At 39.6% G+C, this 12,400-nt stretch overlaps 2 protein-coding genes across 3 annotated transcripts in view; one reads left to right on the top strand and one right to left on the bottom strand.

Annotated features, from left to right (window-relative positions):
• Positions 1-7,001: 7,001 nt before the first annotated feature.
• On the bottom strand, positions 7,002-9,346 carry LOC117549859. Its single transcript, XM_034221958.1, has 5 exons — positions 9,303-9,346; positions 8,588-8,747; positions 8,259-8,371; positions 7,836-8,145; positions 7,002-7,330 (listed from the first exon to the last, which is right to left on the bottom strand). Exons 2-5 carry the CDS (start codon positions 8,745-8,747, stop codon positions 7,206-7,208), a joined length of 708 nt encoding a protein of 235 aa, XP_034077849.1. The 5' UTR covers positions 9,303-9,346; the 3' UTR covers positions 7,002-7,205.
• Positions 9,347-9,851: 505 nt separating this feature from the next.
• Positions 9,852-12,400, top strand: part of aspg (asparaginase homolog (S. cerevisiae)) — a 33,194-nt gene continuing 30,645 nt past the window's right edge. For both annotated transcript variants that reach the window (XM_034221955.1, XM_034221956.1), the window contains exon 1: positions 9,852-10,128. In XM_034221955.1, coding sequence (XP_034077846.1) covers positions 9,897-10,128 — 232 coding nt within the window. In that variant the 5' untranslated portion in view covers positions 9,852-9,896. The remainder of the gene's footprint in view (positions 10,129-12,400) is intronic.

Genomic DNA, 12,400 nt, shown 5'->3' on the forward strand with positions numbered 1-12,400 from the left:
TTCCTCGGCCGCCCCGTAGTTTCAGAGCGCATCGAGTTTAAAATACCATCTACAAGCTGATGCTGACAGCCCCGCTCCTGCCGCCCGCTTGTGGCAGACCACACTTCCACGCTCACCGGCAGGCACCGACTGGTTATTGGGAGGACCGGGAGGGTGTGTGTATGTGTGGCCCGAGGGAGCGAGAGAGAGACCTTACGTGCATTGTTGTTGTTAGCATCTGGTGCTAGCTAGCTGCGCTAACGGATATAATATATATATATGGATTTAAATGAAAACAGAGGAGCGCTCTATCCACACAACTGCGCCGAGCACTTGACTTTATGCAGGTAGCCAGACAGTGGGACATTGTACGAAAAGTCAGCACACTCAGCACGGATAGTGCGCAACATGATTGCAGCTTCCAGGCAGCTCCCGTTCGAGCATATGCCTTGAGTTGCACATAGCTCCAACAATCCAACACACAACACACACACACACACACACACACACACACACACACACACACACACACACACACACACACACACACACACACACACCATTTGTATTGTATTTTTGTATGAGAGAGGTTCCAGGTTGAATTGAGGCGAATATTTGTAATGTTCAGAGGTTGTTGTGTTTAATATTCATGAGAATATTTGTCATTGTTCAAATGATAATAAACATTAGCATAAAGCATATTTGTCCACTCATATGTTGATAAGAGTATTAAAAACTTGAAAAATATTCCTCTAAGGTACATTTAGAACAGATCAAAAATGTGCGATTAATTTTCGATTAATCGCGATTAACTATGGACAATCATGCGATTAATCGCGATTAAATATTTTAATCGACTGACAGCCTTAATATATATATATGGCGCGTGTTGCATTGTGGGTAGCTCGTGACGTCACTGTGTGTGAACCTGGGTTGCATTCCAATAGTCCATTTAGCTTAGGAACCTTCCTAACGGAGTGAAATGACCCGGAAGTCCCTCAGTGGCAGCCATGATAAGTGCCGTTCCAATTCTCCAAATGAAAGGAAAGGAGGTTTCAAACTTCCTTTATAACCTCCTTTAGCTTAGGAACCAGTGGACCTCCCTAACCGAAAGGAGAGGAGAAAATGCTGCCCCACAATGCATTGCAGCCGCAGCATTTGCCGTCACTCAACAGTCGGCCGTTCACGGAAACAACCGATTATGACCGAGAAATGATATCATGAAAGTTACGGTGCTTATTAAGCATTTTAAAACGTATGTGGTAAGTTGCCAAAGTGCTTTTTTCTGAACGTTCATCAGTATTATAATCAAAAAGAGAAATATGAACGTTAGTTTTTACTGAAATGATCAAATAAAGTCAACATCTCACAGTCTTTACTGAGCTGTGTGGGGTTTGTTCAACTTTTAAAAGATGTTTGAATGGTGATAAACACACTGATAGATGTTAAGGACTAACGTTTATAATAAATACATTTGTATTGATTTTAAGATATTTTCATAGTTCATACAATCATACGTATTGGGATCATTTGTATTAATGTGGACCGGAGGGAGAGGGTGACGAGCATAAGTTTCACTTTCCTTTTTTATTTCAATTCCAACTTTGGTCATGAAGAATATGTTTCTCTGTTGTCCACGTTCATAAAGCATAAAGCAACAGCATCAGAGCACGGTGCAGTCTCTAGATGAGTTTACAGTAGTCCCTCCTTCTTATTAAAACATCCATGTTGTAGTCCGCTGTATAGAAAACTGTAGTTTCCATAGTTTCCCCACAGCAGCAGACGCACATTCATGACGTCCGCTGGCGCATCATAAACACGTCGGATAGTGAAAGTGCATTCGGATTCTCTAAAGCAGTGGTTCCCAAACGGTGTGCCGCGGCACACTGGTGTGCCGTGAGGCAAGTCCGGGTGTGCCGTGGGATTTTGTGCAACCATACATTATTATTGCAATATACAACTACACAAAAATAATTATTTTTTTATTTACTATATCAGTACTTTGTAGGTTTATATGTACGTAATCTGCGCGACTTGCGCATCCACATCTCCACGTGCAGTGCTGCATAAACATGGCTGAGTCAGCGATAACTCTCGAGGGGTGGAAGAGGTATGCCCATTACTTTGAGATTGTCCGAAGAATAGACAGGAATGTGACGGTGAGGTGCAAACTGTGTCCAGGCCAGAAGCTGTTATCCACTGCTGTAAACACCACGTCAAACCTCAACAAACACCTGCAAAGAACACATGCTAAGGTGAAGCTACCGCACACGCTATTTGTTGTTTGTTTATATCACGTAGTCTGTTCTTCTTCTCTGTCTTCCGGTTGTTGCCTGTTTTGAATGACAAATACACACTACCGCTGCCTGCTGGTAAGGAAAGTTATTGCCACTCACGCATGCGCAGTTCGTACGTGCTCGGCGAGTAAAGTAACGAGTTACTTTATGTAGATAGTAACGAAGTAGTGTAACATATTACTTTTTTTAAAGTAATACATTTATAATTTGTAGTTCAGGACCATGCAGTGCAGCTTCCTTGCATTGACAGTTCTCTGTGCTGAGTTTCCTTTGCCTCATTTTTAATGTTGTGACCTGTCTGGTGTAAATGAGTGTGTTGCTGCTTTGATGAAGCCTAATTTGATAAAGTTTCAAATTAATTTCTGAAATATTTCGTAATATAGTTGTCTTTGTCACATTTTATTTGGCATTAGTAAATAATTATGCACATTTACAGATATTTTACATGATATGAGTGATAACACGTGTTATAAGGGCTATTTTGCACAATAGGTGTGCCTTGAGATTTTTACTTGTCCTTTGGTGTGCCTTGGGCACAACAAGTTTGGGAACCACTGCTCTAAAGTACCGCGGTCTCTTCTCCTAAATCCTTTTGAATTCTCCTATCCACTATCCCTTAACCCCGTGACGTTTCAAGGAATAGGAGATAGGGTTAGAATTTAGGAGCTGATTTTTGGATTATCGGAACGCAACCCTGGTACTAAGCACACAGGCATCTTGTTAAAGTTATCTTATCTTAGCTATATTTAGTAGAGGAAAACAATGACATCACTTACGTGACTCGGATTTGTAGTCTTTCTAGTTGCGTATTTTTCATAGTCTTATATTTCAACAGTTTTACAACAAACTGTGACTTTTTTGACATGGAAATGATTTTTTAAGATTGACAAACATCATATGTGTATGGTGGCCGGCAGGTGCAAACGCTAAACAACGGCCAAAAACACACACATAATTAAGCAGGAAACACCTGCAAATAATGAAATGAAAAACCAACAAACCCTGAAAACACATACAACAGAAAAACGCTGCATTTACAGAAATGATGCAAGCTAAACCTACAACAGACAAACCCCGAAAACAAACGCAACAGAAAAACGCTGCAAATACAAAAACGATATGCAAAGTCAAAAGCACATACAACCGAAAAACACATTAAAAAAAAAAAAGACATTACTAAAAAAAAACATTCCGGAAGTGCTTCAGGCCTCTAGGGGGCGCGCTAAGTGGAACAGATCGATGTATGACCAGACATAGAGAGAACGAACAAGAGGAAAGAAAGTTCATTTAAGTGGAGAAAGATATAAGAAGGTAAGTTTTGTTTTGTTTTTTTATACATAGAGCGTCATATTTATAAAGCTAGCTAGCGTGCCTAACTACTACACCAGCTGAGAGCTTCACGTGAAGAGAAGATAAAGTGAGGGAAGAACATTGTAAAGAGATGACAAATCAAGTGCAGGCAAATAACACGGGCCATAGTGAGTACCGCGGAAAAAGGACATTTGAATTCTTAGCAGTTTGTTTATATTTATGTATTTGTGTATAGATGTTGCAACTATACAGAGCTTTAGCCTGTATCTATGGTCATGCTAATAAAGCTATTGAATTGAATGAGTGAGAAAGAGAGAGAGAGAAAGTGACAAAATGTGAAGAGGGACAAAGTAATGACAGGATAGTAGTGTGCATTAGACATTCAAGGAGAGAGAGAGACAAATCACAGATTCAACGGTGAACATGATGTATCTATTTATTTAGCTAACCACTATTTAGACTATGTGTTTTTGATTGACTTGATTACATGGATTTACTACATCAATGTATGTCTTTTCAGGCTGCCATGTTTTGTCCTTTCTGTGGCCAACATCTGGGGACAGTTCAAGTGTTCTGTGGCTCCTGTGGCAAACATGTACAGTTTTTGGCAGAAGTTGAACACAACAGTAAGTTCACTTTTTGTATTGTATCTGTTTCAAATGCAAGAAATAAGGATTCAACACACTACTCTGTTTAGAATACTAATTGCAGATGCATACACTAGTTATCAGCATGAAGGACACATTTTTTCATTGTCTGTTTATGTGAAATATGTAGAAGCCATCATTAAATTGTAGACCAACGCATGATTAAATACACAAAACAGCTTATATTATACATTCATAATTGTGTATTAGTTATATCTTTATAAAGAACATTATACATTTAGAATCAGATTTTGAGACAGTGAGCCATAACATGATGTTTTCTTCTTTTTCTCCTTGTGTTTTTGAACTATAGAAGTTGCAATCATCCTCCCAGCATGAAAGTATTCGTCATCTTTTGCAGCTGTTGATATTTTTTGTTAAATTATTATCACGTTAACCAACAGTTGCCACGTTATCATAAAGATATACAGTATAAGATAATTTAATTGTCACGTAAATCAAGCTGCAAAATTCATAAGCAGCTCCTATATTTACAGTACAGTATTGAACATAAGACAGATTTGCGAACATCATTACCTGCATTGTCGAACTTGAGGAATTTCCTGTCCTGTGCCATCAAATATTCTTCTCATTCTCAGGCATTCCATTAGGAGGGTCAGGAACTCACGCTTGGGACCACCAGTGTCCACTCCATCCTCAGTTTGTCCCTCATCATCAGTAAACTTAACCTGCATCTGATGAGAGGGGTCGAATGAGGCCCCTTTGAAGCCGCGGATTGCTCCATCCCACACATTGGCTCTATTAATATTGAACCTGCTGCAAGAGGTATTTTTAATTTTTGCAGAGAGTTCTGCAACAATGTCTGGCGCAGTCAGGTATTCTGTGCTGGGAAAGACAAAGTGATGTATTGTAATATTAAATGATGAAGCTATAATAAGATTTACAGTATAGAATAAAAAAATTAAGTGATAAAAGTAACAATTAATACATTTCCTCTGCAGTTTGCTCCGTTTCCTCTTCTGGCTCAGACTGGCTGTCAATAATGATAAGTGCATACACAGTTGTGTAGTTGCTGCAGTGAGAAGACAGTTGAATAATTACTTTCAAATACATAATATATGCATGACAGTCATATTTGCAAAAGGATGTCGATCCTCTTCCTGTTTTTTTTAATACATTGGGTTCTAAACTGACAACAGCACTTTGTCATACTCCTGCACAATCCTTGAAATGGATGCAACAAACAATATCTGACCTTTGAAAAATATTTGTGGGTGTTTTTTGTATCATCTTCACTAAGATGTTGTGGGTGTCCTTTGGAAATGTATGAAAGTATAATTGTTCTGCTTCCTGGCAATATTACCCACTGTGATTGGAGGCTATGCAAACAACCAAATGTACAAATAAAAATACACACCAAACAACTGTGTCACGATGCAACTGTCAACATCGTTTACCTATAGAAGGTGTTCTGACCCGGGGCAGACTGGACCTCTTCCTGGAATGGGGTTGGTTCTCCATCCTACTTTTACCCAATAAATAATGATGCAGTTTATCTAATGACAGTGTCATTAGCACACAAAGGTATTTATTGATTTCATGTTCACAAATTCAAACCTACATGGTATAATTACATTTGTAATTAGTCTTACCCGATCAGACGCTGGTTGTGGGTGCCTGAGAGGTCTGATAAAGGTAAGGCAAGGCAAGTTTATTTATATAGCACTTTTCAACACAAGGCAATTCAAAGTGCTTTACAAAAAATGAAAGAGATTAAAAAAATGGCATTTAAAATCAGTCATTAAAAAGAAAAGCTAATAAAATAAACATTAAAAGAAAAAAATACATGGATAAAAGTTACAGTGCAGTCTAAGATATGAATAGTTCAATTAAAAGCAGCGACAAAAAGAAAAGTCTTCAGCCTGGATTTAAAAGTAGTCAGAGTTGCAGCGGACCTGCAGGTTTCTGGGAGTTTGTTCTAGATATTTGGAGCATAATAACTGAACGCTGCTTTACCATGTTTAGTTCTGACTCTGGAGACAGAAAGCTGACCAGTCCCTGAAGACCTGAGAGATCTGGATGGTTCATAATTTAGCAGGAGGTCAGAAATGTATTTTGGGCCTAAACCATTCAGTGCTTTATAAACCAGCAGCAGTATTTTTGAAATCTATTCTTTGACACACAGGAAGCCAGTGTAAAGACTTCAGAACAGGAGTGATGTGATCCACTTTCTTAGTGTTAGTGAGGGGGGGGGGGGGGGGGGGGGGCAGTGAAGACTCCTCCATGTGTCTCATAGGTCTCCCGTAATCAGAACATTCCTCAGTGAAAATTCTTCAGGGTTTTCTGCGTGATGTGTTGTGTCTTTCTCCTGTTTTGATTCCTCTTGCCGCTTGTCCTTGGCAGAGGGAACAGATTGATGACGCAGGCAGTTGAATATGTTAGAGATAAACTATTTCACTCCTGACTTGTTCAGGCAAACTCCATTTGCCTTGAAAAGATGTCTGCGATCCCATAAAAAGTTAAAATTGTCAATAAAATGAACAGAATGGTCAGTACAGGCAGTTGAAAGCCAGGTGTTCAGTGCAAACAATCTGCTGAATCTCTCCACTCCTCTTCTGACTGGCGGTAGAGGGCCACTGATGAACACCTCTGCATTTAGAGAGCTGGCAGTTTCCAACAAACATTTATAGTCTTCTTTCAGCACTTCTGACTGTTGTTTCACAACATCATTTGTTCCAATGTGCAGTACCACATTCTTCACAGTCGAATGTTCAGCCCCAATATGCAGGATCTTCTCAGCCAAGTCAGAGACCACATCCTTGGGTAAGCAACAAATATATTCAAACTACTGTACTGTTAAAACATTCTGCTTCTTGTGGCACAAAATAACATGTTGACAATGTTTTATTTTACCCTGGCAAACTATTGTCCATTCTGGGAGTGCTCTGTTCATTTGGAAAGTCCCACATCTGCATACAACACACAAATGACTGACTGAAATAAAATAAATTCACTTTAAGAATAAATGCCACGACAGATCCAAACTGACCACGGTGTCAGCAAGACTGTCTCCAGATGGCAACTTTGCAACAACCACACTGTCCTCGTCACTTGAAGAGGTTGTTCCAGTGTAACCTAAGAAAATAAAAGTGTCATGATTAATACTATACAAATAATTGTTCCCCTACGTCTGTACCTATCATAAAATGTTGGTTTGAATCCTGAATAATTGGATTGACATCAATCAGAAAGGATTCAATCGAAACACAAAATGTTTGTGAAATGTACATTATATTGTTGACCGTCTTTTTCACTCTCACATTAGGATTTAGGGCACAACAAACCAACATTGTTGTGAGAAAAAAGGTTAATTTAGAATTACAATCCTTAAGAGGGAATTTATATTTAGTTTGAACAGAAGGAAAGTTTGGAAGCTTTTGTTGATACTTAAATTCCATTTCTTCTGCCACTATTCATAAAAGACCATTTGACGTCATAAGTTCAACCACGAAGAGAAAGGAATGATGGGTGGAATGAATTGTGTTAAGAAATATAGACAGAACAACTGTTATGTTTACATTTGAACTATTATACAGTTTAGTGCTTTAAACAAGGGGGAATATATGTCAGAAGCACTTACAACTGTTTTCAACGGCTTCAAGAGTACAGATGTACAACGTAATTCGTTGGTAGGGCTTTCCAATGGCCTCTTTGTACATCTGTACTGTGAAAGGGGTGTCCGTTCCGGGGATATTTGTTATCACCCTCGCATCAGGGTACAACAAGACATGGGCACCATCTTCCAAGTCCTGGTTAAAGGCTTTCTGCTTTTTTATGGCAGCAGCCAACAGTTCTTCACATGCCCATTGAGGTTCAACATTAAGGGGAAGTGACCTTCCTCTCACAGGTTTAAGGCAGCCATCCATCCTCCTCATTACTCCAACAGAAATCTGCAAAAAGACAATAATATGCAAATGAATAAAACATTTTTTCGGACATTATATGAGAGTGTGGTGAGCAGATTTGAATGACAGATGTATTCATAATAGAAAACGTTGCATACCTTAACCAATTTCTGTTTATTTTTGGAGTTATGCCGTCCCTTTGTAAAAAAAGGTCTCTCCCTCTTTTTTATTTCCCTATATTTCTGAAAGGACTCTACAGCTGAGCTTCCTGCTACAAAAAAAACAGGAATAAAACATTCATTACTCTTCATTATGTTCAATAGGAGTCTCATCCTCAATCCCTTCTGAGGAACATCTTATAACACATTCAACAGTAGGTAAGCCACATAGTTTAGAGATGTATTTGTATAATAACAGAATTCGAACTTTTAAACCAAGTTTTCTATAAATACTTATTGTTTGGTAATAAAACGAACAACCTATTTACCTGCACTGGTGCGAGGCTGTGCACTTAGATGCGCACTAGTGGTGGGCATCTCCTCAGGGACTTTGTTAGTCACATCTTTTAGAAATGTGATGTCTCTGCCACAGACACCACAAAAGCCATGCGAAGATGTCACGCTGGCACCACAGAATGGACAGTACATCTGTGGAGAAATAAAATGTAGGACAGCTAGGTTAATTCAAAAAGAGTGGATATTTTTCAGCTACCTAAATATTATAATAGTATTAAAGAACGGTCTTTCAATTAACTCATCAGAAGCCAACCTCCTGTCTATCCCCCCACAAACCAAGCACCGAACCTGGGGGGACAGAGCTTTCTCCATCGCTGCCCCCTCCCTCTGGAACTCACTCCCATTAAACATCAGAGACTGCACCGACCTTCAAAACACACCTCTTCAGACTGTCTTTTAATCTGGGAATAATGTTGTGTTGCTGTTTTAATATTTTAATTCAACTTTTTACATTTGATTTCCTTTTTATCACCGCATCGCATTTGCGGCTCAGTTGAGGCCCCCTCCACGAGGTGAGGGCGTGAGACCCCACCCAGTCTGTGTGATCTGCGTGTAGGGAGGGGCGTCCCGGTTCTATACTATATCTATATTATGTCAAGAGTTACATTTAGGTGCACAATGGCTCTTGCAAGCTCTTTGATCAAACACGCTAACGCTAGCTACGTATAAAAACAAAACAAAACTTACCTTCTTATATCTTTCTCCACTTAAATGAACTTTCTTTCCTCTTGTTCGTTCTCTCTATGTCTGGTCATACATCAATCTGTTCCACGTAGCGCGCCCCCTAGAGGCCTGAAGCACTTCCGGAATGTTTTTTTTTTTGTAATGTCTTTTTTTTTTGTAACGTGTTATTCGATTGTATGTGCTTTTCACTTTGCATATCGTTTTTGTATTTGCAGTGTTTTTCTGTTGCGTTTGTTTTCAGGGTTTGTGTGTTGTAGGTTTAGCTTGCATCATTTCTGTAAATGCAGCGTTTTTCTGTTGTATGTGTTTTCAGGGTTTGTTGGTTTTTCATTTCATTATTTGCAGGTGTTTCCTGCTTATGTGTGTGTTTTTGGCCGTTGTTTAGCGTTTGCACCTGCCGGCCACCGTATTTGTGTAATACATGGCACAATTCAAACGGGATCGAAAGATAACTTTTCCCTCCCTTCAATACATACATTTTCCGAAATAAGGTCCCATGGGGCGGAATTAAGTAGAAGGGCGGGACTTCGCCTCTATATACAGCAAGCCTTCAACTGAACCTACGTCACAACACCAGCTCACTGGTGGTGAAGCATCATGGCGGACCCCAGCTGCATCAACCTGACGTCCCTTGCAAGGGCATTGTCACAGCCTACACTGAATCTGAATGATAGTCCTACAAGGAGTATTCCGCTGTCCAAATGTCGAAGGAGAAAGTTATCGATCTGCGACTCGACTGAAAGCTCTGAGCCTTCACCAATCGCTCCAGAGGCACAAGTCCTAGTTATCAACACCGGAGGAACCATAGGGATGACACTTCACGATCAGGGTATGGCTAACTTAACTCATAGTGTTGTTGTTTTACAGTATCGCAGCCCGTTAGCTTGCTTGCTTTAAGCTGTTGTTTTGCAGGTTGTTCTCATTGATTGAGAGCATGAGGCACGAGTAAGCCTTTTTACAACAATATACAATGAATCCTACCAATATAGATGGGAACCGGGTTGGGGGGGTCCCGAAAATATTTCCAATACCCAAGGGGGTCCCGACTGAAAAAGTTTGGGAACCACTGGACTAGCGACAAATTCAGCTACTTTGTATGGTGTTATTGGAGACTTTCTGGTGTTTGGAGAATCTGACGTGATGGCACGTAATTGTTATGCAGTTACTTTCCTCAACGAGCAGCGGGTGCTGAGCCCCTCCGCCGTCTCAAATCTATGGGCTTAGATATGTCTCATAATTATTTGTGTGAACATAAAAATAATTTGTGTGTAATTTGTAAATGTAAAAGTACACTATCCACAAATGCATTTAAAAGATTTGCAAACTCATAAATAAATGTGCAAATGTAAAACGGATCTTCAAATACGCAAAATATTTTTACAAATAAAAAAAGATCTTTGAATATCAATTTAACATTGACAACTTTCGATCAGGCATTTGTGAATCCATTTTGTATTTGTCGACCAAAAATGCGCTTCTGGATCTCACATTTCTGCTTGTGGATCTCAAATCTCTGCTTGTGGATCTCAAATCTCTGCTTGTGGATCGTCTTTTTACACACACGAGTTTTGAGACAAACTTTCCGCCGGTCTCGGCTAAAATCTAGAGTTCGTGTCACTCGGTTATTTAGGTCAAATCCACCCAAATGACCCCAGAAGTGTATTTGTGTTGCTAAATCTCTCTAAAAAGGTCAAATGTCACTTGTTTTGCATCAATCTTGATACAGGGTACTTATTATATGTTATAGTTTGGATTCCTAAAGCTTTTAGTCTCCGATCCCATCATTCAAGGGTGGTTTTCACTATAAGTAATGTTTTTTTTTTTTTTGGACGGACACAATAATTTAAATAGTTTTACTATGTTCAATCTGAATTTACTTTAAAAAAAAAAAAAAAAAATCTATATTGATTCTGACTCTTCTACATCCAACTCACAGGTTTATCATTGCTTTGAGAAAAAATAAGTGAAGTTTTGGTCATTTGTTCTGGGAATGTCATTTTCGAGCCTCCACTTATAAAAGATATAGCACTTTACCCATCCTATATGCCGTTAGCTGATTATCGAGCCTTCATTGTAACAGTCGCGGTGCGACTGGGGAGTGTTGCAGTAGAACACTTCACTGTAGCCCATAGCTACATTAATGAGAAACCCTACATCAGGGGTATTCAACAAGGTCCAGTTAGAGAAAATCTCCCTATGCAAAGGTCCGGAACATCAAAATTAGGGATGCTCCGATCGATCGGTAACCGATCGAGATCGGCCGATACTCACTCTCTACCGATCGATCGGTGCTCTCTAAACATGCCGATCGCGAGAGCCGATCGCATGACGTAAAATACATGACACTTTTCTCTGTGTGCGGCAAAACAAGCTCGCCAAAATGGCTTCACCGGTCTGGCATTATTTTAAGGTGTCCGAAAAAGACAGTAAAATAGCGGTATGCAACGTGTGTGAAGCAGAAATCCTGCAGCTCCGCCCGCCGGACCGGTAAGCGGAGCGAAACACACAAGAGTTAGACCTAACACACTTAGCTATTTATCTAGCCTACCTCTGGAACAAGCTAAACTAGTCATTATAAATATATGTATTCTTCACTGTCGGGTCACTCATTACTGGATCAGTGAACTGCATGAGATACTAACAGGCTGTCAGGAGAGAGGGAGAGAGGAAAAGAGAGCGCTTTCGCTCATTTCTCCCGTGTTATTATTCAAAGTGAATGTAAACTTGAATAATGTACATCATTTGAATGTAATAATGAAGTTGATTGTTGTTTGTGGAAGCTCCAGTGAATGAGCCCCATTAACTGAGTTTTAAACATCACTTTAAATGGAAGATTTAAAGTGATGTTTAAATCTTCCATTTAGGCCCCGCCCACTCGATCGGATCGGCGATCGGTATCGGCCGATACTGATTCCGGCGATCGGCCCCGAAATTGGCGATCGGAGCATCCCTAATCAAAATGTCTAACTTGCTTTATGAATTAGTGTGATATATATTGAAGTAGCCTGTAGCTTTATCAACGTCTGCATGTAATCAACAACTGACTGCCAATCAAATAAAGAAAGTAAAATTCAAAAACAACTATTTATTGTCAAGTAACA

The sequence above is a fragment of the Gymnodraco acuticeps genome, unplaced genomic scaffold (assembly GCF_902827175.1).
Source record: "Gymnodraco acuticeps unplaced genomic scaffold, fGymAcu1.1, whole genome shotgun sequence".
NCBI lineage: Eukaryota > Metazoa > Chordata > Actinopteri > Perciformes > Bathydraconidae > Gymnodraco > Gymnodraco acuticeps.